Source organism: Brachyhypopomus gauderio, unplaced genomic scaffold (genome assembly GCF_052324685.1).
Source record: "Brachyhypopomus gauderio isolate BG-103 unplaced genomic scaffold, BGAUD_0.2 sc64, whole genome shotgun sequence".
NCBI classification, from domain to species: domain Eukaryota; kingdom Metazoa; phylum Chordata; class Actinopteri; order Gymnotiformes; family Hypopomidae; genus Brachyhypopomus; species Brachyhypopomus gauderio.
The window spans coordinates 393,248-421,114 of record NW_027506885.1 but is presented as its reverse complement, the minus strand read 5'-3'; the positions used below and the strand labels follow the sequence as shown (position 1 = coordinate 421,114).

The following is a 27,867-nucleotide window of genomic DNA, read 5'->3' as shown; positions in this document are numbered from 1 at the left end:
GTCCTGAGCAATGTACTGAAACCCTAAAATCCAGTACACATGCCCAGAACTTTCAGAACATTAACAGAGCCGATGCTAACAGGGAACTACAGGACTGGGTTGTCTCCTGTAGCTCAGTCCATCACAGTGTGTCAGTCAGTTTCTGAGTCCTGAACAGTACCGTCTGCGTTCGGACGTCTGCTGTCCAAGCAGACATGCTCAGTGCGGCTATGTAGTGCATCAAGTCGTCCTTACACGGCACCGTCGGCAGAGGTGAAAACATCTGCACGGTCAGTGCAATGACCTCACTTGCATCTCTCTCTCTCTCTCTCTCTCTCTCTCCTCCTCTCTCTATTTCTCTTGCTCTCTCTCTTTCTCTCTCCCTCTCTCTTTTCTCTCTCTCTTTCTCTGCCTCTCCCCCCCCCCTCTCTCTCTCTCCATCTCGCTCTCCCTCTCTCTTTCTCTCCCTCTCTCTCTCTCTCTCTCTCTCTCTCTCTCTCTCTCTCTCCCTCCCTCCTCTCTCCCTTCCTCCATCCTCCAGGATGACATTCAAAATGTATTAGCTGGACCAGGTCTAGCATATGGCTCAAGCTGTAAAAGCTGCCGATCATGGCAGCCTGCTCAGATTCATTAATGCCTCCCAGCATTAAGAGACAGGCTGGGCATGAATAAGGTGGTATTGCATGAAAGTATTCAAGCTGCCTAGTTCTCTATTACAAACTCAGCTGGCTTTAATATTGTATAGGTCTTTACAAGACTGTAGTTCTTTTCAGAGTGATTATGTGAACCTGTTCTTAGCATTGAATCTATTACATTTCTATTCTAATTCATACATCAGTGTTTACAGAAGTTGCTGGTGAGGCACATATTACCTATGACTGATTTACTCTTGAATTCTGATTAATATGCCTATATGCCCCTGTAGATAGAGATATTACACAAATCTAATGCCCACAGGCCATGGGTCATTTCAGTAAAGCTTATCAAAGATGCAAAACACAAGTTAGAAATGATAAGCTTTTCATGTCTATGGGACTGGATTCAGCTTGATTAAACAAATTAAAACATCCCACCATTAAAACAATCAACAAAGCTTTGGCTCTTATAACTGTAGTCTATATCTAATAAAAAGTGGACACGTGTCTCCACAACTCAGTTCTGGACACCCTGTTTTGAGCTCCAGAGAAATATCACAGCTAACACTGGACGCATGAACGATTTCAGTCTCCTTATTAGAAGTTATTTCAGAATTGTTTTTGTTGTTTGGTTGTCCAGAGGGCTTTTTTATGATTAGTAACATGGCAAATGAGTGTAGCAGGTGTAGAGGAGAAGGACTCAAGGACAAAAGTGCCTGGTCTTCGACTGGTCTGAACTTGGGCTTCTGATAAGATTGCTGGAGTTGTCAAACATGCTTGCACTGCATACTCCAGAGTGGCCTAATGGAATTACTTCATTCAAAGACGATTCAGACGTAAACTGAACACTCACCTGTGTGTTGAGTATTTATATGGCCACGATCACCACAGATAGCACTTGTTGCCCTTGTACTTTACATTGTATGTTTATTTGCAATACTAGATACTGGCATAGATTCCTATAGTTTAGTAGGAGTCTGGTATCTTGAATTCTGACCTATCTACGGTATATCTACGGTACTGTCTAGGATGCATTCTGTGAGCAGATGGCAAAGCACTTAGCAAGTCGCTCCGGATAAGAGCGTCTGCTAAATGCCCTAAGTGTGAAATGTAAGATTCAAACAGAAATATCAACTCAGGGATGATCCTATGAATAAACACAGACGCGTGTTATTCATCTCAAGCCCTGCCCATATTCCAAACAGCTACCAGTTCAACTGAAGCTTACTGGTCCATGTCAGCACCCGATAGCTGGTGCGGTGCGGTCTGGCTCTTCCTGTGTTGTGGGAGTGGGCGACCTCTGGCACTCACCCAGCTGGCCTCGCAGATCTCCACTGCGTCCCTTGACGGATGATTCCACTGCAGCTGTGCTCTCCTGCACCACAAAAATCAGCCCTGCCGTCCGGCGGCATCGAGGGCCCGTCCACGTCCCGCCATGTGTCCCGCAAGTGTAACTGCTGCTTTGAAAGTCTTATTGGAGAATCATGCTCTATGAGGCTTTACAGGACATCTCTACCTAGTGATAATCGTGTAAAAATATAATGGTTTTCAAGAATGCATTTGATTCTACTCCTGAGTCCAGAGCACAGTGAAGCCAATTTAGAAACGGCCCTTTATCAGGACACAAGGTGTCGTTTTGTACTTTGTGTATGTCACAGTAAGTTTCCTTAAGTTTCCTTAAGCAGAGAGAATGAAGAGGAAAGTGCTGTAGACTAAGTATGGGGCTGGAGTGTTTGGCTTCAGTGGTCACAGCGATAATATTATTGAGCGTATTACTTATGATCGCCTAAAACTAAAGTCTGGTATGGTTCAGTCTCAGATTAAAGATATTCTGTACTGTGTCATTCATGTTAAATCCAGTCTGATTGATTATACTGCCAACACAGCAGAAGTTGTTGATTACAAACTGCACAGTGGTTTCCTAACATGTCAGGAGGCCATGTTGCCTAGGTCCTCGCTCACAGTACACACGTGATTGATGTTGTGGCTTCAGTTCATCCACTGGCACACGGACTATTATTGCTTACAGTAGTAGGAACAGCTCTTCAGTCACAGGCAAGCAGGCATCCCCTCTCCTCAGTGAGTGAGTGAGAGAGAGAGCGAGAGAGAGAGAGAGAGAGAGAGAGAGAGAGAGAGAGAGAGCTCTCCCTCTGCAATTCACAGACTTTCATTCCTTAAATGAGGAACATTTTTGAATATTTAAAGATATGGGCTCACTGAGTTCAGAACAATTACTCTTGGGCTCCCAGATTGAGGAAGGATTTTTCCCCTGAACGCCATCGTGTAAGAGCCGCAGAATCGTCCCTGGTCATCTTCACGCCATCCCACTAAACACCTGCATAAAAGAGACGGAAAACGTTCAAACTGCAAGACTCATAATGGACGTGGTTTCTTACCTGTGACCAATGTCTCCATCTCAAATGCAAATATCTGTTCCATCATATCATGCACGTTTTGTGCTTCTTTTCTTAAGCGGTTTATCCACCCAACAGGAAGCAGAGCTGTGCAGCATAAACGTGTTTGTGATTTTTAAAGCAGTGCCCCAAAAAATGGTCCTATATTTTTACTCTAGCCTACTTTCCAGGACACCTATACCACATGTTTGGTTCCTGATTGCTTAGTTCAGGCATCCTGGGAACTGGTGATGGATATGATGGATCATCTCCGCAACTGGCCCACAACATCACCAGACCTGCAGAGTGTGAACTGGGATGTCAGTCATGGGGAGGGAGGTACCTCCAGCCCAGGCTGTGTGCGATCAGAAGTCCATCGTGTCCAGCTGGTACCGCAATCGTGGGCTGTTCTCGCTGTAGAACTGACTATACCAGCGCCGGTGTTTCTGGATGGCCGAGTCCTCCTTCACCAGAACCGGCTTAGAAATGTACTTCTTATTGTTCCAGATCATTACATCCCTCTCAAACTGCCATGGGAAAGAAAATCCATCAGTTATAGTGATTATTGGTTATTGATTAGGAAAACACAAAGAACTTCAGCATTATGTATCAAAAACCTGTCAAGTCTTGTTACTGTTCCAGATAATCACAAACCCTCTTGCCATCTGAAGAGCAATTAATGTCTAGTATTGATTACTGAAGTCGAACCCGTAAAGGCAGTCACAGGATCATATGCAATAGCTGCCTATAGTCCTGACTATAAATCTGAACACAATGTTATTCAAGCTCTACTAGCAAGTGGTGAACCTATGGTGACTAAACACAAAAGCTAATGTCTGTTATCTAAAAAAAACTATAGTTACAAAATTGTTACATATTATACTGTTCTTTTGTCCAAAAGCTCTGACATGATATCTTAATACCCTCTTCTCTCTCACACACAAAGGGGAGATGTCTGTGTAGGCCATTAGAGTCATTAGAATGGCACTACTGCAGTGTGTGAGTGCCCGTTTGCATGTGTGTGTGTGTGTGTGTGTACCTGGATACACTCAGCACGCAGGATAAACTTGGGCACCAGTGGGGGGATACCGCTCTGGTAGAAGATGGTGTGTGATACACACTGCACCAGCGGCTCCACTGGGGTCACACAGTGCATGATGACCCCGCGTCCCAGGAAGCTGTGTTCAAAGAGCAGGAACACCACCCCAGGTCCCACCTGGACACAAGCACACGTCTCCTCTCGATGAGCTCAGTCACAGGGCAGCGCAGAGGTTTTCACTGGACGAGCTACATCGGTGGGTCTCCTTACACGGGGACCTGTGCCGCAAAGCTGCGGTATCATTCAGCTATCAATTAACGTCGTCTTATATCATTTCCCGCCACGTCACATGTCATGTCACGTGACGAGGCCTGACCTTCACGTCCTCCGCAGTGGCGGGACACGCCGTTCCACCCAGCGAGGGCTGCGGTGGTCTGAATCCTAACCACACCTCTCCCACATACCATACTTAATTAGCATCGCCATGGTTACGAGGCAGTCCTCTCGAAAGGCACCACAAACACATATTGGAGGCAGACATAAGTGAATGCTAATGGTAAATTGTATGTGAAGGACTTGGACTTGCACAAAACCCCTCTTGACTAGGAATGAGTGAAAGCCTCTATACATGTATGAATGAGTGAAAGCCTCTATACATGTATGAATGAGTTCCTATGTACGTGTGCAAAATCCTTCATACTGTGCGGGAGGCAGGATTTTTTATTTTGATGTATTTTTCTTTTTTAAGTATTTAAGTATTTCTCCTACTCAAATGATAGAAATTTGACTTTGGCAACTACATAAAGTATACATTTCACATACAACTGACATCACAAAATAGCATTTGCATTACATAAAGGTATCAGAAGACATGCGCACAGTGTGGCTTATGTTACACGCGAATGCGAAAGCCGAGGACCGGTCTCGTTGTGTTTAACAGGATGTTTTACATCCTACATGAATAAATAATCATATGTGGTGACTGCAGTGATGGGACACAGGACACATGGGTCTTATGTGTCTGAATGATGCATGACTAACAAAGACTAAAGAACAAGACCTGCACTGATTCAACGCCCACCGCTGCCCCCTGCTGGTCAGTTGTGACATTACCTGTCTAGCCACCACGTTCACATCCAGAAGAGGCCAGTGTCGGCCGAAAACAGTGAGAGCATGTTTCACCAGCATCTGAGAACAGTGCTTATATGGCTCTGGCTCTGGTGTCCACTCCACCTGGAAAACACACACACACACACACACACACACACACACACACACACACACAAACACACACACACAAACACATATAATCGATAATCCTCAAACACCCTCTTTTGATGGCGTTCTTGCCCAAGATGCTTAGGTAAGCAAGCCCAGAGATGAGAAGCAAGCCTCATGAAACGTAGGACTCTCCTGATGATACAGGAGATATGATTATCCCACATCAGGTCTGAGATGCTGTTTCTTCTTACCACTAGGCATGTTAGGGACAACATCCTTCCAGATGAAGGAAAAATGCAGATATGAGAGGTTCACATTCATCATGCTGCATGGTAGAAATCTCTGTATCACCTACATTTCCCTACAGACTGTTAACTGACTTGTACCAGATACTTGGAGCTGAGTTCTTAAGGTGGGCCACTTCATTCTCATAGAAATTGTTTGCTTTTTTGAGGTGGAGTGAGTCACTTTAGAGAAGGTGCATCTTATACTCACTTTCATATGTTTTCTATTCCTATTGCTATTTATAAATACGAGAGAAAAAACCTGTTAAAACATCAGTTGTTGATCTTTGAAGAGGTATTATATAAATCAGTATTAGTATTAAGTAGATTAGTATTAGTATTATCTATATTAGCATTACTGGTATTACTATGTAGATTGTTATTAGTATCATGTAGATTAGTATTATGTATATTAGTATTACCAGTAGTATTATGTAGATTAGTATTATGTATATTAGTATTACCAGTAGTATTATGTAGATTAGTATTATGTAGATTATTAGTATTATGTAGATTATAATTAGTATCATGTAGATTGTTATTAGTATTATTGTGAAGGGCAGGTGTGAGCAACTAAAAAGGAAGCGATCACGCCAAGTCTCAGGGAAATAGGATGGTTTAATAGAAAGTGTGCAAACCAAAAACCCGTGCATGGTTCCAGATTAAGGAAATAATAACCAGCAGTCAACTGGTACAAAGACAAGACATATATAGACGAACAAACGACCCTCAGGTGAGACGGATCACGGGTCCCGCCCACCTGAGGGACGAACATCACGTGACCAAAAACAGGACCGCTGCCGCTATAAACGAGGGCGACCGGTAGGGGGCCCCCCCCCACAACGTGACAATTATGTAGATTATAATTAGTATCATGTAGATTATAATTAGTATCATGTAGATTAGTATTAGTATTATGTAGATTAGTATCATGTAAATTAGTATTAGTATCATGTAGATCAGGGGTACTCAACTGGCGGACCGCGGTCCGGATCCGGACCCGAACGCAGTCCTGTCCGGACCCAATCTCATTCCTGATTAACTGGATACGGACCAAAACAAAACCGTAGCATTTATTTCAGGGCTATTGAAAAAACACTCCGTCACGAGTGTTACGTTTGCCACCCCCGCTCAACAACTTACGTTCGCCACCCCGCTCAACAACAAGCCTGCCTGAACGCCTACACCGCTCGCGCAGGGTCGCGCGAGGTGGGCGGAGTCGCGCGCTACGGTCGCTCGCGAAAGCCTGGTTTATACCGTATATATACACATCAGGCATCAAACGTCAATATGGCTTTGCAGTGTTGTCCGAAACGATACGTTAACAAATACGAGCCTCTTGTAATTCCAGGACGAAACATGAGAGAACGTGAAGACGTTAAGATTGGGCGTTTTGAAAATAAACAACCATTAAATAATGTGATAAAAAAGCGAATTATTTCGATTCATTTCGAGTATATGTATAAATATTTAACTTAATTAAGTTTAACGTGCTGGGAAATATTGAAATGGACCTTAAAAGTGACGTACAAATGCTTTAATTCCACCTTGTGAAGGTGTATGAACCCGGCAAACATGACTTTGTCCATCGCGCCGAAGCGCGGCGCGCGCGCGAAGTTACAAAATTCGAGAGGTGCACGCCCTCGCGCACGGCCGGAGCCACCGCGATTACGTCATTTTCGCCGCGCGGACCCTCGCGCCGCTCGCGGCGCGTCAAGTATAAACCAGGCTTAAACCAGGCTTTACAAAATTCGAGAGGTGCACAACCTCGCGAATCGACAGCGCGCGAGGCCCTCGCGCACGGGCGGAGCCACAGCGATTATGTCATTTTCGCCACTCGGAACCTCGCGCCGCTCGCGACGTGTCTTGAAAATAAACAACCATTAAATAATGTGATAAAAAAGCGAATTATTTCGATTAATTTCGAGTATATGTATAAATATTTAACTTAATTAAGTTTAACGTGCTGGGAAATATTGAAATGGACCTTTAAAGTGACGTACAAGTGCTTTAATTCCACCTTGTATAGGTGTATGAACCCGGCAAACATGACTTTGTCCATCGCGCTGAAGCGCGGCGCGCGCGCGAAGTTACAAAATTCGAGAGGTGCAGGACCTCGCGCCGCGACAGCGCGCGAGGCCCTCGCGCACCCGGAGCCACAGCGATTACGTCATTTTCGCCGCGCGGACCCTCGCGCGGCTCGCGGCGCGTCGAGTATAAAGCCTGGTTTATACTTTCGCGAGCGACCGTAGCGCGCGACTCCGCCCACCTCGCGCGACCCTGCGCGAGCGGTGTAGGCGTTTATACTTTCGCGAACGTCGCGAGCCACGCTGCAGTGTTCTCCGAAACGATAGGTGGCGATAGGTGGCAGTGGAGAATAAAAAACCTCTGCAAAACCGGGGAAAGAACATTTTTACCTGACCAGAGACCGTATATATACACATCAGGCATCAAACGTAATTACGGCTTTGCAGTGTTGTCCGAAACGATACGTTAATAAATACGAGCCTCTTGTAATTCCAGAGCGAAACATGAGAGAACGTGAAGACGTTAAGATTGGGCGTTTTGAAAATAAACAACCATAAACTAATGTGATAAAAAAGCGAATTATTTTGATTCATTTCGAGTATATGTATAAATATTTAACTTAATTAAGTTTAACGTGCTGGAAAATATTGAAATGGACCTTTAAAGTGACGTACAAGTGCTTTAATTCCACCTTGTATAGGTGTATGAACCCGGCAAACATGACTTTGTTCATCGCGCTGAAGCGCGGCGCGCGCGCGAAGTTACAAAATTCGAGAGGTGCACGACCTCGCGCCGCGACAGCGCGCGAGGCCCTCGCGCACGGGCGGAGCCACAGCGATTACGTCATTTTCGCCGCGCGGACCCTCGCGCCGCTCGCGGCGCGTCGAGTATAAACCAGGCTTAAACCAGGCTTAAGTGACGTACAAGTGCTTTAATTCCACCTTGTATAGGTGTATGAACCCGGCAAACATGACTTTGTCCATCGCGCTGAAGCGCGGCGCGCCGCGAAGTTACAAAATTCGAGAGGTGCACGACCTCGCGCGAGACCCTCGCGCACGGGCGGAGCCACAGCGATTACGTCATTTTCGCCGCGCGGACCCTCGCGGCGCGTCGAGTATAAAGCCTGGTTTATACTCGACGCGCCGCGAGCGGCGCGAGGGTCCGCGCGGCGAAAATGACGCAATCGCTGTGGCTCCGCCCGTGCGCGAGGGCCTCGCGCGCTGTCGCGGCGCGAGGTCGTGCACCTCTAGAATTTTGTAACTTCGCGCGCGCGCCGCGCTTCAGCGCGATGGACAAAGTCATGTTTGCCGGGTTCATACACCTTTATAAGGTGGAATTAAAGCACTTGTACGTCACTTTAAAGGTCTATTTCAGTATTTCCCAGCACGTTAAACTTAATTAAGTTAAATATTTATACATATACTCGAAATGAATCGAAATAATTCGCTTTTTTATCACATTATTTAATGGTTGTTTATTTTCAAAACGCCCAATCTTAACGTCTTCACGTTCTCTCATGTTTCGTCCTGGAATTACAAGAGGCTCGTATTTGTTAACGTAATTTCAACATTTTAATGTACTTTAGCCTAAATTCCAGCACTTTTCAAACCTGAAACACAAAGCAACATTAAAATGCGTCAGGTAAATGTTCATTCCCCTTTTTTTGAGGGGTGTTTCTTTATACTACCACATATAGTTTCGGACAACATTTCAAAGTCATATTTATGTTTGATGCCTGGTGTATATATACGGTCTCTGGTCAGGTAAAATGTTCTTTCACCGGTTTTGCAGGGGTTTTTTATTCTCCACTGCCACCTATCGCCACCTATCGTTTCGGAGAACACTGCAGCGACGCTCGCGACGTTCGCGAAAGTATAACTACATCATCCAATTGCACACCCGGAGAGCCAACCGCAGTTTTAGACCTGCAGTTCTAGACCTGCAGTTCTAGACGTGCCGTAGTTTTAGATGTATGTAACGTAATATCCAGATAGTGTTTTAGTATGTCGCGGGAGCAGATGGAAGAATATTTATAAGCAACAATAATATATGATAGATATATGATAATGTCTGAAGGTAATTTTTGGGTTATCGTAATGTTTATGTCATGAAGGATGAATCTGACTAGCGTTAGTGTGTCTTGGTTCGTTAGTTCTGGCTACCTTTATGGCTACTTAGTAGCTACTTTGATTAAATTTGAAACAACTTAAAGGAAGGAAATTAGCACTTACTACGCTACTATTAATACTAAAAGTAGTAAGCAAGCTAAAGTAGCATTTCCCCATCATTATTAACCCATAAGAACCCAGACTATGTTCTGAATATTGATACAATTGAGCATATTAATATATGATACACATATATTTAGTCTGCTAAATGCCATAAATGTAAATGTAAATATGATCGGTCTGAAGGTCATTTTTGTGTTATCGTAATGTTTATGTCATGAAGGATGAATCTGGCTAGCGTTAGTGTGTCTTAGTTCGTTAGTTCTGGCTACCTTTATGACTACTTTGTAGCTACTTCGACTTTGAGAGAAATGCTAGTCCTGCGAACGTAAATTTTTGCCGGGGGGGGGGGGTGGTGGCGAACGTAAAATGGACAAAAATTTGTATTATATTGCGATCGATCGGTCGCCAGCGAACTGGTAACTCATTGAATCATAGATATGGATCAGAGGTAAATAAACTAGATTTTTTTTCGGCGTGAGAAATCGGATGTGTGGCGTGTGAGCGAAAAACCCCAAGTATCACATAATATTTGCTAGTTGCATGCCAATGAAGGTATACGAGTAAAATAAATCACTCCTAACATTCTGGAAACGTATGCTTACTCACTGAAAGCATCCTGACATTATGCAATTTTTGCTGATTTTTAATACAAAATAGCCTATGCCAGTAATCCAGTTGTTTAATTAAAAATAAAATATCTTCAGGAGACAAGCTGTGTGTGTAAATGACAAAATTAATCAAAACTCCCTAAAAGAACAGGGAAAATGAGGCGTACTACTTCTATTTAAATACAAAATGTGGTGTACATTATCGTTTAAAACTTGTCAAATGTTATAGATTTGGCTAAAACAATTCAGAATCAATGGGCTTATTTAACAAATAAACAATGGATTATTACAATATACAAGCCCCTGAGCCTACGGCATGCATTGGAACTGCTGGTCTAGAACTGCGGTTGGCTGTCGTTAGCTACATTCCGAGCCGCTAGGTGGCGCATGGCTAAAACTACAGCACGTCTAGAACTGCAGGTCTAAAACTGCAGGTCTAGAACTGCAGTTGGCTCTCCGGCTGTGCAATTGGATGCATCTCGCGCAGGGTCGCGCGAGGTGGGCGGAGCCGCGCGCTACAGTCACTCGCGAAAGTATAAACCAGGCTTAAACTAGGCTTATGTCATTTTCGCCACGCGGACCCTCGCGCCGCTCGCGACGTGTCAAGTATACTTTCGCGAGCGACCGTAGCGCGACTTCGCCCACCTCGCGCGACCCTGCGCGAGCGGTGTAGGCGTTTATACTTTCGCGAATGTCGCTGCAGTGTTCTCCGAAACGATAGGTGGCAGTGGAGAATAAAAAACCTCTGCAAAACCGGTGAAAGAACATTTTTACCTGACCAGAGACCTTATATATACACATCAGGCATCAAACGTAAATATGACTTTGCAGTGTTGTCCGAAACGATACGTTAACAAATACGAGCCTCTTGTAATTCCAGGACGAAACATGAGAGAACGTGAAGACGTTAGACGTCTGGGCGTTTTGAAAATAAACAACCATTAAATAATGTGATAAAAAAGCGAATTATTTCGATTCATTTCGAGCATATGTATAAATATTTAACTTAATTAAGTTTAACGTGCTGGAAAATATTGAAATGGACCTTTAAAGTGACGTACAAGTGCATTAATTCCACCTTGTATAGGTGTATGAACCCGGCAAACATGACTTTGTCCATCGCGCTGAAGCGCGGCGCGCGCGCGAAAATTCGAGAGGTGCACGCATAGACATATATACATAGACGCCTCATGGAACGCTGAGTCGTACGTAAATCGTACGGGCGGAGCCACAGCGATTACGTCATTTTCGCCGCGCGGACCCTCGCGCCGTTCGCGGCGCGTCAAGTATAAACCAGGCTTTACGTTCGCCACCCCCGCCGCACCGGACCTCAGGGCACAGGTATCTGCCAAAATTGGACCGCGGACAAATTTAGTTGAGTACGCCTGATGTAGATTGTTATTAGTATCATGTAGATTAGTATTAGTGTTATGTAGATTAGTATTAGTGTTATGTAGATTAGTATTAGTATTATGTAGATTAGTATTATGTAGATTAGTATTAGTATTATGTACCTTCCAGTCGTGCCGAACGAACTCCCAGGTCTTGCTGTTGGTGTAGCGCAGATCCACTCCGCTCACGATGCCTGGTGTGTGGAGGTGGGCCAGGTGAGCGATGTCAGCTGCGTTCTCTGGGATCTCCTGCAGGGGGCAGCATAGCACATAAGAATAACCCGTGTTCCTCTTGCAGAACTGCATTGTAGGAATTATGTAAGTGTAAAAATGTGCCATATTTTGTCAATTGTGATTTTTACGCCACAATCGAAATTTGTCCTCCGCTTTTAACCCATCTGTGCAGTTAGAACACACACACACACTAGTGATTACTAGGGGGCTGTGGTGCACACGTGCCCAGAGCGGTGGGCAGCCCTAGCCCGGCGCCTGGGGAGCAGTTGGGGTTAGGTGCCTTGCTCAAGGACACCTCAGTCATGGCCTCAGGTCTGGGAATCGAACCCACGACCCTCCGGTCACAAGACCAGTTCCCTAACCACCAGGCCATGACTGCCCCATATACAATATACAATCTATAAAAAGACCATCAGCTTGGCAACGTATCATACGCAGCCATATGTACACACACACTTCATCTTGTAGAGATTCCTGCCTGTTTTCTGTCAGTCACGCTGCTATTTCATTATGTCGCTTGTAAAGTGGCTGTGTTAAGGACTCGGTGCCGGGCCCGTTCCTGCAGTACCTCTATGTGTGCGTTGATGAAGTGCTCGGTCCGCCCGCGGTACACCCACTCTCCCCGGCTGATCTCCTTCTGTTCGGGGACCCTCCACGCCGGACTCTCCCCGTCACAGTGGAACCACACCAGGATCTGCCCGTTGGTCTCACAACTTGGCCAGCAGCGAACCTTAGCAAACTCGGGCACTGGCCGCACACACAACCACACACCCCCGCACAACAGAGACGTTCACACACGGTACTGTCTAGACGCCCAGGATATACCTGTCTGTTTACACACAGCACTGTGACCTCTGTGCAGGTCTCTCACCCTTCTCGGCGTAGGGAATCCTGACACACTTTCCGTCCTCGCCACGGAACTGCCACCCGTGGAAGGGGCATTCTATGCAGCTGCCCACAACTCTCCCTCCAACTGCCAGATTGGCTCCCAGGTGGGGGCAGTAGGCATCCACCACGTAGGCCTTCCTGTCCTGACCACGGAACACGGCTACCTGCTCACCTAAAGGCACAAGCAGCAAATTTATAAAATCATAATTCGGAACAATGGAAATATTACCGACATTACCCTCAGTAATCCATGTTAGAAAACCTGTAATGAAAATGTAGCGTTACTAAAATTGGCAAAAGTAATGCAGCACCCAAAACAACCAGAAGAGGGCAGCATTGTGCAAGTGATTACTGTCACTGAAGCAACGCGCCAGCTGCAATGTCACGCACAAGACCTGCACAAGACCTTGTGCTAAAGGTTCACAGCCGATACCTTCCTTAAAGGGGGATTAGGGAATACATCACGGCTAGTACGTGAGTGCAGTACAATCACACAAGCTGAAGGAACGTGCGGCAGATATGAATCAGGGAGCAAATTCCTGGCTAGCTGCTGCCGTCTGTCGGGTCACACGCACCGTAAACCACACGATGTCTCTCACGCAACACACCCTTCACACAGCCGTGACCCACATTCCCGGACGGGCCCACTCTGTCTGCGGCTGACTGCCTCCTGCAGTACAATGCATCACGATCGATAGCTGTATTCTCACCGCTTAAAGGCTAATTAAATCATATTTGCCAGCAAATGGACTTTGGAGAGCACTATAAAATATGAACCGTGCTGTAAGTGAACCGTCCCTGAGGGTGACTTTAAACGAGCTAGCACAGCCCCCCTGCTGACGGTAGCAGAACGCATGTGATCAGCATCTCTGCAGGATGGAGCAATTCTGCACACACACACACACACACACACACACACACACCTGAGCCTCAGGAAACACGGCCTCACGAGCTACATGAGGTACAACACAGGGGGATTTTGTTGACTCGTGTTAACATTTCATTTTCAACACATTGGGCAATATTATACAGTAAACTAGATTCATTATCACACTGCATAATTATTCAGTAGACTAGATTAATTATCACACTGTGCATTACTATTCAGCAGACTAGATTCATGATCACACCGGGCATTAATATGCAGAATTATGCAGAATTCTATATTCTTTATTACATCAGGAATTATGTAGAAGATTATATTAATCACCACATCAAGCATTATTACATAACAGATGATTCATTATCAGGCATTATAATGTAATAGATGATTCATTATCACATCAAGCGTTATTACATAACAGACGATTCATTATTACATCAAGCATTATAATGTAATACACAATTCATTATCACATCAAGCGTTATTACATAACAGACGATTCATTGTCACATCAAGCATCATTACATAACAGACGATTCATTGTCACATCAAGCATCATTACATAACAGACGATTCATTATCACATCAAGCATCATTACATAACAGACTATTCATTATCAGGCATTAGGTACAGTGCTACATTCATTATCACATTGAGCATTACTACATGTTCGCTATCACATCCAGCTTTCACAGTCAGTCTTACACATTCAATACCCAGAATGTTCCCACGGCAGGTGAGGGGAACGAATCACAGGCAGACACAAACATAACAGCACAATCTTCACGGAGAGTCTGAACCTAGAGAACCGTTTGGGTTAAGACCTGGACATCAGCACTTAGTCGTGTGTGTGAATGTTGCGGTGTGCTGGAAGCAGCTCTGGACAACACCCGGTCCCTGCTCCTGTTCCCCAAACACACACACACACACACGCACACACACACACACACACACACACACACACACACACTAAAGGGCCATGCTGAGTCAGGAGACTGTACGTGATTTAGCTGCAGGGGCACACACATGATGAGAGTGGATGTGGAGGACACAGACTCATCACACTCATTCTGTGTGACTGCCCACAGCTCCTCCTGTACTGTTGGAGGAATATGTCACACTCCGTTTGGAGATTTGTGGTGTGAACACACGGTTGGTCTGCGTGGGAACGCACGCCTAAGGTCACCCTTTCACATCGAGCACTGAGACTGGGATTACGGTGCACAGCACGCTTCTGCAGGAGGCAATATGCATTCAACACTCTTGTGTTTACTGTTTTCTTTAACAATACTGTTTGTTTAACAGTACTGTTTACCCATTGGTCGTTATCAAGTTCCACTGATCTGATTGGTTAAGATGGTTCTAAAAGAAGGTTATATTTGGAGATATTCCAAGAATATTGAAGGTTTTGGGGGGTGGGGCATGTTCCTTCTGCACTCACATGTAGCCTATAGCCTTTGAATCTTACGTGTAATACTCAGCGAGTATTTTTCCATTCTGTGCTTCTTGATTGCATCATAGCCTTATTACAAATGCTGTATTATCTTGAGCCCATGTGACACTTTGCTTTCCAGTAAGCATTTATGTGACATAAATACCTAAATACTATTTAACCAGAGAGAACAGCTAAGATTCAGCTGTAGTTTGATGCTGCTAACACCTATTTCACTGCTGAATGCGTTTATTAGGTTACTCTAAATCAGGCTGCATAAATGTAAACAGAGTCTGAATAAAGACAACACTTCTAGCAAAACACTTCAAGCATGTTATGTACCATTTTACAAATATCATTTTAAGTTATTAATAAATGTTTAATATGAACATTTGCATTTTAAAAGCATATTATTTTTCTACTTGCACAAATTAGCCAATGACTAGTAGCCCTGATATAGTCATTTCAAAACCACAAGCCAGGTAAACAGCATGTCTGTTGTAACACCAATCAATCTCTGCTCCCTAAAACATGCCAAACATAAAACACTGCTTTATTTCAATGTGAGTGATTTGTATGATATATTTCTCCTCTTTCCAAGAAAGCAGTGTTTTCGTTTCTCTCACAGTGGACAGAACACATGAGAGTGACTGACATGACCTCTGGAGGAATCTCCAAATGAATTCATTAAGCTACACAGGTCACAAATACTATTAGAATATGCTGTATTCAGGAAAGCAGGTTAATCCAGCTATGTAAAATCTCAGACTGTTCTAGAGCGGTTTGTGGAGATGGCTGGTGTGTTTCCAGGCATTCTCCAAGGTTATTCAGGAGAAACATCAACATAGACATGAGAAGAATAATCTCCAAGTGCCCCAATGGACAAATAACAATGGTTGATTGTTTGAAGTTTACACTGAAACACTAAAGACGTCTGCAACATGATAACGGGTCTCCAAGCAGCCTGGCCATCAAAACGAAGGACACGTTCAGAAGAACAAAGGGCAGGTAACGTAACCAAACACACTGAAGTTCCTTAGCAACAAGATTCACACCAAAAGAGTGAGATTGTCCGTTTGTAGCAGAAGGCTTAGAGCAGAGCAGTGATACAGCAGGGCAGTGATACAGCAGAGCAGTGATACAGCAGGACAGTAATACAGCAGGGCAGTGATACAGCAGGACAGTGATACAGCAGGACAGTGATACAGCAGGGCAGTGATACAGCAGGACAGTGATACAGCAGGGTAGTGATACAGCAGGATAGTGATACAGCTGGGTAGTGATACAGCAGGATAGTGATACAGCAGGACAGTGATACAGCAGGGCAGAGATACAGCAGGGTAGTGATACAGCTGGGTAGTGATACAGCAGGACAGTGATACAGCAGGGTAGTGATACAGCAGGGTAGTGATACAGCTGGGCAGTGATACAGCAGGGTAGTGATACAGCAGGACAGTGATACAGCAGGGTAGTGATACAGCAAGGCAGTGATACAGCAGGGTAGTGATACAGCAGGACAGTGATACAGCAGGGCAGTGATACAGCAGGGTAGTGATACAGCAGGACAGTGATACAGCAGGGCAGTGATACAGCAGGACAGTGATACAGCAGGGTAGTGATACAGCTAGGCAGTGATACAGCAGGACAGTGATACAGCAGGGTAGTGATACAGCAGGACAGTGATACAGCTGGGCAGTGATACAGCAGGGCAGTAATACAGAAGGACAGTGATACAGCAGGGTGGTGATACAGCAGGACAGTGATACAGCAGGACAGTGATACAGCTCAGTGATACAGCAGGGCAGTGATACAGCAGGACAGTGATACAGCTGGGCAGTGATACAGCTGGGCAGTGATACAGCAGGGCAGTGATACAGCAGGTTAGTGATACAGCAGGACAGTGATACAGCAGGACAGTGATACAGCAGGACAGTGATACAGCAGGTTAGTGATACAGCAGGACAGTGATACAGCAGTATTCACAGGAGCGGGCAGACACCATGGGTCAGCACTTCTTCCAGGCTGGACGGACACCTGGGTGTATCACTGCTCTTCACCCACTGGCCTTAAAGGACTCAGTTGATGTGTCACACCGATTACACTGGTCAACAGTGAGTTTGGTTCACGCAAAATAAACCTGTTCATTGTCCACTTCTGCACACTGAATCCAAATTAATTTACAGAATGTGTCCATCACCCATAACTTTTGGCTCTAGTATGTATATCACGTATAGTATGAAAAAGCAAAAACCAGTGAATACCAGAGAAGTGGATCCCCTGTATATCGGCATGTTCCTGAGTCAGAATATACGCAAATATCATATATGTACAACTCTGGAGTGTGGTAACCTTCATCCCCTTATGTATGAATAAGCAATATACATTTTAATTCCCAATAACTTAAAAAAAATTCTGAAAAACAAAGACAATGTGTTATATATTGTATAGCTGCTATTTTGTCTTGAATAGTTCATTTGAGTTACTGTCCGATTGATTTTAGGACTTAAATAATACAGCCAGATTTCACTTTGTTCATATTCCACTTTTTTCATTTTTATTACTTTGATATCTAAAATAAAACAAAATAGTATATACGCCCTTATTTTATTATTCAACAAAATGTGTTTTTGCAGGATATTAAAAGTCCTTAGGAATCTCCTTCTTTGAGATCTGCTCGGGGTTGTAGGTTATGCCACCCAGACCAGGGTGATCACCATCTGACCGCTAACTGGTCTCCTTCTACACTCATAATAACGCAAGATAAAAACAGCAAGAGAACTTAAATATATATATTGATTCGTATAAATGGGCCGCTATTTGCTGGATTAATAAAAAAAAACCATAGGACAGACACCAGCACTGCACAGAATGTTACTTTTTTTTCATTTCCGTTTGAGTAATGGTGATATGAGCAAAAAAAGAAAACCGGCAGAATTCCCAGAATACTGATGAAGGTGTTGAACTTTGATTAATGCGAAAACAGTGTTTTGCGAATTTACATGACAGACATGTAAATTTAGAAGGCGCATATCAAGTTAGTAATGAAAGTGAGCAGCGTTCTCCACGTTTCCTCCATCACTAGCACGAATCCGTTACTGGCGTGACCTGAAATAACGATTATAACGCTGAGGGACGATATTTTTACACACTCGCCTCCCAGACCTGAGATATAATAGGACGCAGAGATGCGCCTATACGGGCTATGTAGCGCATCTCTGAGACCTCAGAAATAAATTAAAAAACTTGTTAATAACAGAACACACTGATAAAAACACGAGACTGCCACGCAAAAATATAGATATTAGATATTTTCAGGAAGGTATATTTCTCTTTCCGAATGCGCGCTTCTTGGTGTGAGTAATAAGATCTTAAATAAGTGCAGTGTTTCTGGTGGAAGCTACATACCCAGTATGGTGACACTCCTCACATCTTCTCTCTCCAGCATGTGCGAGTCCAAAACTCGGTACCAGCCGTTCGGGTAAACCGGTGGAAGCTCCCCGGTCTTGCGTCTCCGGCGCACCTCGTTGGCGGCTTGGGCGCGACACCGACCGTCCTCGGCTATGTAGCCCACGTCGTCCGGGCTTCTCAGCAGCTCCAGAGGAGCGAACAGCAGTCGGTACAGCCAGCCCATGGCAAGAAGCACAACTCCCGCAAAGATGCACGTTGCGGCCCGCGCGGGGGCTCCAGCCAGCCCGGTTTTCCTCCATATCTCGGGGTACACGCCACCCAAGAACAGATCGGAGGGGTCTGGCACCTGCATTAACACGACGGCGGCGAGAGTGATCGCAAGCGCGGCCGCCACTTTGAAAAGCGACGCATAGCCGGACCGCTCCATGATGCTGTGACTCTCGGACAACGTGGGTACCACTAACGCGCGATCACGAGAACACGCTGTTGGGACGGACGCGCTGCTCGTCCCCGCGCCGCATCGCCCCGTCCACAACACACGGGGACGACACGGACTGTGTGTTTACGCCGGTTTCCCAGGGATGGGTCGATTAAATTAATCCGTGAGGCAAACGCGTCCTAGAAACGTGGCGAGGGGGGTTGTAGTGCGCGTGGCCGCGCCTCCGCAGGTGAGGCGGGACGGGGACGAGCGCGCATCTTCACCTACGCGTGAACGTCTCATCACCGGAGTTGTGACTAGAGAACAATTGGTGCATTGGTGCATTGGTGGAAACAGACTTACTGAAATAAAAATAAGATATTCGAGTGAGAATCTCCTGTGGTAATGTTATTTGGCCACGCGACCGCACGATCTTGCATACACAGCGATTCCTTAACGTGAATATCTGGTATCGTCCAATGAGATAGTCGTAGTTTATTTGGTAGTTTAAAATGCGAGATCAATTTACATTTCACCACAATGAAAATTTGCATCATTAAAAAAATAGCCGTTTAGTGTTATTTATATCCACAGTGGCGCCGTTTATCACTGATCTTTCTCGGGTGGGGGACGTGGACATGGTTTATTCCGCCCTTTACTTCATCTTCAAGTTGTGTAATAAAATAACTGACGGGTGGAGTGAGGTGTGTACGAAGAGGAAGACTTAGGACGATGCTACAGCCCTTCAAGACCAGCGCAGGCACCCCTGGTCTAAAGCAACGTTCAAGACATTTAGCACATTCAGAACCATTAAACTTGCTTATTGCTATTCATGTTATCACGTTCATAGCTTGCAGTAGCCCATATACCCGAGATCTGCTTGCCTACAGTCCTAACCCGAATCTAACACATCTGTTACAGTGTGTAAGAATAAAACTCTGAAATGGCAAAAGTGATCATCTTTGTGTGCCGAACTCCAGTGCCCTCTAGTGGCGAGGATACCGCAGCATTCACACGGTGGCGTCTGCGTTATCTTTTACATTAAATATACAACCTGTGGATACTATATAATCATGTTTAATGGGAAAAGGTGTAGATATTTTGATTTTAGCATAAAAATGCAGCAGCTGTATTGTGATCGTTCTGTACACTGTGGTAAGTGTAATGAACATTAAGCCCTTAAGCGGAGACATGGTTTGTTTTATTGAATTCACTTATTTGTCTACGTGCCAATCACAGCACTGCTGTATAGAGTGTTGAGTCTCTACAACATCTGCAGCTCAAACTGGAGGTGGAACCGTTTCATTCACGTTGGGGAAACTCATGAAGGTGCTGGTCCAGAAGTGAACGAAGCGTGTCCTCAGCTTCTGCTTGACGGAGGTCTTGTCCATGTCGTGGTTGATGTCCACAAACTGGTGCCCTTCTGCAGTGAAGCCGGGCCAGAACACAGGGACCTCAGAGCCACCTACGTTGGGGTCGCTGAGAAGTGAAACAGAAACGAAGGGGGAAGAGATCTGAACAGCCGCAGGAAAACGTTCATGATGTTTAGTAAGAAAGAACATGCTTAAAAGAGCACGTAACCTTTCAAGATGTGCTCAGCATTCATTACTGAACCCCAGAACCTCGACACCCTCTAGTCTTCAATGTTCCTTGCTATTCGGAAGCTTCTATTCTGTGACGACATTTTAACGTTTGCTTTCAAAATGTAATTTTGTAAAGTTACGTCATCTGAGATTATTTCAAAGAACCACAATGCCCAAAGCAGTTGTCTTTTCTTGTAATTTCTAATGATTAGTGCCACATATACACTGGCAGGGTACCATTGGCTGGCGGCTCGGTGGATCAGGGGGCACCGGAGAACACAAGCACAGCCACTACCATGAGTAGAGATGACAGGAATGACTAGTGGGTCCGGGTTGGAACCCAAACCCAAACGGCTCCGTACAGCTCTGCAGTCCTGTCTTCTTAGCACACCACCAAAGCACAATGTTGCTCAGAGATTTCAGCACAATTGACCACTTCGTCTGCAGAATAGATGTGGAACAATGTAAATCCTCACAGAACGAACAGTAAATGCTTGCCGGCCTGAGCACTCCAGGAGAGACGCAGAGCCTCAGCCTGTGGACACAGTGGACACCCTCATAAATGGGGTTGATCTTATCAGTGGCATAAAATATCAGAAACTCATAGCTCACTGTGAGCCAAATATCACAGTGTCTCGAGTTAAATGATAAATTGCCAAAATTACTGGCTGACCACACAACAGTGAAGCGGCTTATTGTGCATGAGCCATGAGCCATGACGATGATAAGAGCTCATCGGCTTATGGGAACATCACAACCTTGTGAGGACTCCACACCATCCACCATCTCCACATCTCCACTCGCTCCACCTGTCCTGAACCCCCCAGAAACAGTGGAGTGGAGAAGCTGGTATCAGCTGGGACTCAGCTTTCCCTCAGTTCAGTGAGCCCCGGGTCCTCAAACAGCCGTCTAGACAAATTTCAGTCAGGATTTCGACATTTCGTCTCTGTATTTGGAGGCTTCAAGGTATTATTACTAGTCTAGCTAGCTCATAACCTAGGCATACTTATAGATTCTGATCTCAGTTTAAGCAGTCACAAAATCAATATCTAAGTTGCATTTCATCATCTTAAGATGATTAGAAAACCATCCATGTTTTTCTATAGCAGGGATGATTACTGTAATGACCACGTAACAGGACTTCCAAAAAAGACAAAAAGCTTCAATTGATTGAAAATGCAGCTGCTAGCAAAATAAGTGATCGCATCACCCCCAAGTTCTTACACTGGCTAAAAGTACACTACAGGAGAGGCTTCAAAGTATTATTACTAGTCTATAAATCACTTAATGAAATCTTAGATCATTAGGAACTAATCGGTTAATCCTGCCTATGGTAAAAACTAAGCATAGAGAGACAGCATTTAGCTATTATGCCATTTCTCAATAAAACCAGCTGTTGGAGCATATTAGAAGAGTTCTAAAGTTAGATGGTTTTAAATCATAAATACGTGTTGGCTTTTGGTTCACGTTAGATGTTGCTTTGTAGGTATTGAAGCATTGTACTTAAAATTTGGCATTATATCCAGTTTTATTTACCTTTACCTTATTCTTATTTTCCTTTTTATTATGTTCTTAAATTTGTTTTTTCCTATAATTTTTTTATTTGGAAAAAGAACACTTACATCCAATCACAACAATACACTCCACCTTTTCCATTTTTTAAACAATATATCCCATATACCACCCCCCCCAGTTCTTTAAATTCTTAATTATTTTATCTTAATCTTATTTTATTTTCTCTCCGTTTACTGTGTTATTGTTTTAAACCCTTCATTGATTTAATTTCATTTAATTTATTACCTTCCCAAGGTGATAGATCTCAGCTCGTAATAAGATTCTTTTTCCTTTTTCTCTTGTGTAAAGCACTTTGAATTGCTGGTGTCTATGAAAGGTGTTATTTAAATAACCTTGTCTCACCTAATAAAAGAAGTAAAATGTTTCCTCAACATGTGGTGGACACTGGCACGTCTATCAGCCCTTTCATGTTTTACAGGCGTGAGCGAGGCTGTATTGTATTACCCAGTCTTGGCAAAGTTGGTCCAGTAAGCGATCATGTGTTTGGAGACCTTGCGATGACGAGGGAAGTAGCCCAGGGGAGTTGTGAAGGGCTTTCCAAACACGTACTGCAGGTCGTCGGCGTGGTCCGCCCCCATCCACCTGGGGTAGAGGGGCAGGCGATTGGGCTCGGAGAACAGGTAAGAGAAGGTGCGCGCCGTTCTGTTGAGAGAACAGAGCAACACAGAGTCTGACGAGAGCACAAAGACGCAGGATAAGGTGCATGTTATTTTCATCTGAAACCGGATCACTTTTAGTCCAGACAGGAAGTTTATTTTAAGACCGTCATCCTTGTTTCTGTAGTTTTCCGTAGGGGGTGGGGGTGGGGGGGGGGGGGTCACACGCACTTGGCATGCTTGGTGTGCAGATACAGAGCGGTCTGAGTGGGGACGAGGAAGATGTAGTCGGTCTCGATGTCCACGATGGTCCTCTTGATGTCGTCCTTGCCAGGGTTGCTTCCCCAGCTGGACGTGTACTGCAGCAGGGCGGCCGTGGCCGCCGGTTCGCCCTTCATCCTGGTCAGCGAGGTCAGGAGCAGCTTCACATCCTCCCTGGCAGGAGGGCAGAAACAAACCAAAGAGGAGAAGCCTTCACAAAAGGTCACGCGTCCTGAACTTCTCAGCACGGGCCTGCTGATCTCAAAATAGGCTCAGACTTTACAGACGACTTTCAAACCGGAATCCATAAAGGAATCAATATTGATTCTCCCCTCCCAGAACGCCCGTGGTGCAGGTTTCAATCAGCCAGCATCAAATCTTGAAAAAAAATCTCTGCTACATACTACAAATTGGTTCAGTCAAAGTGAAGCGCTGTTGGAGGTTACTCGTGGGAGGTAACCACGTGCACTCCTAACACCCTGACTCACTCGTCTGATTGACATGGAGTTTGCAGTTTCTGAGCCTAATGGCTGAATTCTCAGGGTGTCACCAGTCCATCCTAACAACACAGGTCACAAGATAGGAACCAAACCCGGCCAGGGCACCACCATCACAGGACCAAGCCATTTTAGTTTGTATATATTATTTCTATTCTGTAGAGAATATAGCTGCTCTATCAATCTTTTCTGGATATTTTTATATATTGACATGGGTCTTAGTTGTGTCCAATACATAGTTTTACGTTTTAATTTTTACATGCTGAATGCCTGGAAGGAATATTTATATATTATAAATACTGTATATACATAAGGGTAAACTGGACATGAACAGAACTGCGCTAACTTCAGTTAAGCTGGACTGATCGTGGTCCTTATTAATCAATAATACTTCAAGATGTGAATAAATATGAGATGTGGTGTCATAAATGGAAGAGTCAAAATCAGCTGAGAGGAGAATGTGAATCTCAAAATGCGCATGTGTGTTTTGAGGGCCACCGCATGGGCAAGAAGATCAAACACTGTCCCGGTATAATCTCCTAGAACTGCAGAAGACACAGGACCAGGGGCCTCACACAGGGGTGGAGTGCAGGGGCTGGTTGATGGATGGGATGTCAAAGCCGGTGAAGATGTGGCCGTCCATGTCGTTGACTCCAGCGATGTAGTCGATGTCAGCGGCGTTGTGGAACAGAGTGCTGGGGTCGTCGGGGAGGAAATCGCCGTCAATCACAGGGGAGAGAACCAGGTTGTGTACAATGGGGTCTGGAGGATTATAGACATAACTGGCAACTTAAACATGGTCAGGACATGGCTGTGTTTTGGTCTTACAGGCACTGCTGAACTAAAACTCACAATAAACAGAAAAATGTGTTAAAGGAGCTCTGGGTAGGATTTTAGCATATATTGTCACCAATATTATATATATATTTGTGTTGCCTTGTGCCAGACATGCTCACTTGCAGCAGATCCCTTCAGGTTGAGTGTTCCTGCGAGGGTGAGCTGAACAGGGTCGGTCATCTTCAGACAGCTCGCCATACCCTCATCAGTGGGGCAGCCTACCCTCCTGGCTACCTGCAGGCAGAGCAGTGTGTGTGTGTGTGTGTGTGTGTGTGTGTGTGTGTGTGTGTGTGTGTGTGTGTGTATATATGTGTGTGTAAATATTGCTGTATAAGTATAAAAATACTATATGTATTTTTATAAATTTTTTATAGTGTTTTCCTTAAGCTTGTTGATCACACAAGACAACAGTCACATTTTTTTAAACCCTAAAAGACATTAGTACATTATGTCATGGTATTAAGTGAGCACATTTAGGTAATGATAGCTCTGTACCAAACCATTCACTTCCGTGACTTCACCAGGTTAAGAATAAAAGTTTATGAGATGCTGCTCATGTAGTATTGGCACACGTACCTCCTCTGCAAATGCTCGAGGATTCCTGTTAACTCCCCAGGGACAAAGAGCAACTCCGCTCTGGGAAATAGCCCTGCGAATCAAACCTTTGTTGTGGGGGGACAACATCTATAACACACACACACACACACACACACACACACAAATGTATGCAGTAAACACGACAACACAGTATGCACAGTACCTACACAGGTACTGGATGAAAGGAGAAAGAAAAACCCCACTGCACCTGGAAGCTCACACTGGCGGCTCCTGCAGACTCTCCAAAAATTGTGATCTTCTCAGGGTCTCCTCCAAAAGACTTGATATTCCTGTGCACCCAGGCTATTGCAGCGTGCTGATCCCAGAGGCCATAGTTCCCTAAACACAAAAAGGTGTGCTCACTGAATTACATCCAGACTGTTAAATTCAGTAGTCAGGTTTTTAATCCCTGCTTTCTATACTGTTTACAGGTTTTTAATCCCTGCTTTCTATACTGTTTAATATTGTCCTGACACTAATCTGATTTAATTTCATTTTTTAAGTTAGTGTCCCAATACAACAATCCATACAGTTCAGCTCTTTTAATTGCTATGCTATAATTAAGACCAATCACCAGTTTATGACCACAGGACCAGTAATGACTGGGGATTAGTGCCATGTTAGCGGTGTGGTACGGGATGTGGCACTGGGGTCACTGGGGTCACTGGGGTGGGCGTGGCAGGATCAACACTTTTACATTTCTGTCTAAGCATTTGTATCCCATAACAGCTTGTGGTCAGAAACTTGTTGCTGTTGACGAGGAGTTGAAGGACAGCTGAGATAAACTGTGAAGAGCATCAGGCAATAGGCGATTAACTATATTATATTAACAGTGGACCTACAAGAGGTCAATAGATAAATGTTTCTAATAATATGGGTAATGAGTGATACAAAGTAGTGGTGAATGAATTGTGCAGGCCGTGTTGTGTGCGCGTTGTGTACGTGTTGAGTACCGCAATCTGAAACTCCCGCATTAACTTGTGTTTATGTTGTTTTACTGAAACGCTGATGGTTTGCTCGCTAATCCAGTTGTTTCCTAGTTCGCACCAGGTAAGTCAGAATCTCCAGTGCTGAGGAACCCGAGGGTCCCCACACGGTAGTTCACGGTCACCACAATGACATCCCCTCTGTCAGCAATCTCCTCTCCGCTGTACAGGTAGTTATTCAGGAAGTTAGCACCCTGAGAACCTCCGACCAGGAAGGCACCGCCGAAGAGGTACACCATGACGGGAAGACCGGTGGAGACTGCAGAGCGAAGCCAGACATAAAAGCACACCGTATTTTAGTGCTGTCATAGAGGTCAACATGTCAGGAATGCCAACTCCTTACCTGTTCGACCTTGTGGGACCCAGATGTTGAGGTACAGGCAGTCTTCACTACCTCGTTCACTTGACTGAAGCAGGTTTAACTGCAGACACCTCTTAGCAAAGTCCTTAGTCTTCAGAACACCTGCACAAAAACAGCTGGAAGAATTTGGACCGCAGAAACAAAATCCATTGCTATTTTAATTTATGCTGCCTAAAACTGTTAATTACAGTAAACATCTGAGAACAGAAACTACATTACAGCATTAATGAAAACTTTATTCTTGTTGATTACATAGATACATAGTAGAAATTCAATTTAACAAATGAGTGTATGCTTGTTTTAGGCATAAACCTAAACTACTACAATCCAAACCATAGAAATGAATCTGGCAAGCTGAGATTGGAATGAAGTCCCCGTGTCTACAGAGAAGAACACACTCACCGCTCCAGCCAGGGTGAGGTTTGGGTTTCTCAAATCGCCCGGGTGGAGCAGCAAAAGGAATTCCCTTAAAGACATCCATCGAGCGGAAGAGGGCTGTTTTGTGATTTGTCCCCTCTACCATGCCACCCTCTGTGTACACAGCTCCCAGCTACAGCACATGAGAGAAACTTAGCAGACGCTCTTCAATCAAAAACTAGAGCTTCCGCAATGGTACTACGATCTGAGAACTCATAAATGGAGTAAGTGGGAAAAGAGTGAAGTGAGAAAAATCTATTTCTAAAGTACAAAACATTCATTTTAACTATGGAACTATTCACATGTTGGAATGTAAATATTCACTCACACTGGTGGCATGTGCAGTATTTAGGAACAAGCACAAAGCAACGAGAGTCCTCCACGCTTCCATCGTGGTTCTCCGAGCACAGCTGTGAGGCTGATTAACTTTCCTGTGCCTTTTATAAACACTGCGTGTATATATATATATATATATATATATATATATATATATATATATATATATAAATACATCTGCTCATATCTCTAAAAACCCCCCAATGTACTCTTATTCTTATCTTAAGGGACAACATGTGGGTTTTTATCTTTAATTCTCATAGTAAAACATTAGGTACAGAATTCTTGCTCAGGGACCATTGAAAATTAGGTTTAGCCTTCATTCAGACTGGAACACAGACTTTTACTGGCAAACTAAGTGTAACTAATTTCAACTAACTCTCTGGTTAACTGTTGTGAGCCTCTCCCCTGGAGTAAGACCAGGGGCTTTAGAACAGACCAGAATGGGCAGGATCATCACAGATTGACAGGAGCTTAGCACTAGCCCCACTTTGAGTGTTCAATTATTTTTTTACATTAAAGTAAATATTATGTAATATGCTAAGCTAAGTAAATTAAAAACACAAGCTAAGCTAATGAGAAGTACAGAACATATTTAAATTAAACATTCTGTTGGCATTTTAGGTTTTGATGGTAGGCACAGACATTATTGAACACTGTGATATGAACAGAAAAAAAGCAGTATTGCATAATCATGGTAAGGTGGTGATGATGCCATCAACACAGTGTTTTAATGTGATAAGTCCAT

The 27,867-nt window shown here is 44.4% G+C and overlaps 2 protein-coding genes across 3 annotated transcripts; both read right to left on the bottom strand.

Annotated features, from left to right (window-relative positions):
• Positions 1-470: 470 nt before the first annotated feature.
• On the bottom strand, positions 471-19,303 carry LOC143490267 (cholesterol 7-desaturase nvd). 2 transcript variants are annotated; one of them, XM_076988891.1, is made up of 8 exons: positions 18,653-19,299; positions 12,915-13,103; positions 12,612-12,790; positions 11,933-12,058; positions 5,160-5,279; positions 4,047-4,223; positions 3,351-3,534; positions 471-2,949 (listed from the first exon to the last, which is right to left on the bottom strand). In XM_076988891.1, the coding sequence occupies exons 1-7, from the start codon at positions 19,080-19,082 to the stop codon at positions 3,373-3,375; spliced, it is 1,383 nt and encodes a 460-aa protein (XP_076845006.1). In that variant the 5' UTR covers positions 19,083-19,299; the 3' UTR covers positions 471-2,949; positions 3,351-3,372. The 2 variants fall into 2 exon arrangements, with proteins under 2 accessions (XP_076845006.1, XP_076845007.1); XM_076988892.1 differs by lacking the exon at positions 471-2,949 and having other exon boundaries at positions 3,400-3,534; positions 4,047-4,185; positions 18,653-19,303.
• An 831-nt stretch (positions 19,304-20,134) lies between these two features.
• On the bottom strand, positions 20,135-27,205 carry LOC143490265 (bile salt-activated lipase-like). The gene is made up of 11 exons (XM_076988889.1): positions 27,112-27,205; positions 26,769-26,916; positions 26,349-26,468; positions 26,067-26,264; positions 25,228-25,358; positions 24,999-25,106; positions 24,542-24,656; positions 24,161-24,347; positions 23,059-23,262; positions 22,676-22,873; positions 20,135-20,552 (listed from the first exon to the last, which is right to left on the bottom strand). Exons 1-11 carry the CDS (start codon positions 27,172-27,174, stop codon positions 20,354-20,356), a joined length of 1,671 nt encoding a protein of 556 aa, XP_076845004.1. The 5' UTR covers positions 27,175-27,205; the 3' UTR covers positions 20,135-20,353.
• Between the last annotated feature and the right edge of the window lie 662 nt (positions 27,206-27,867).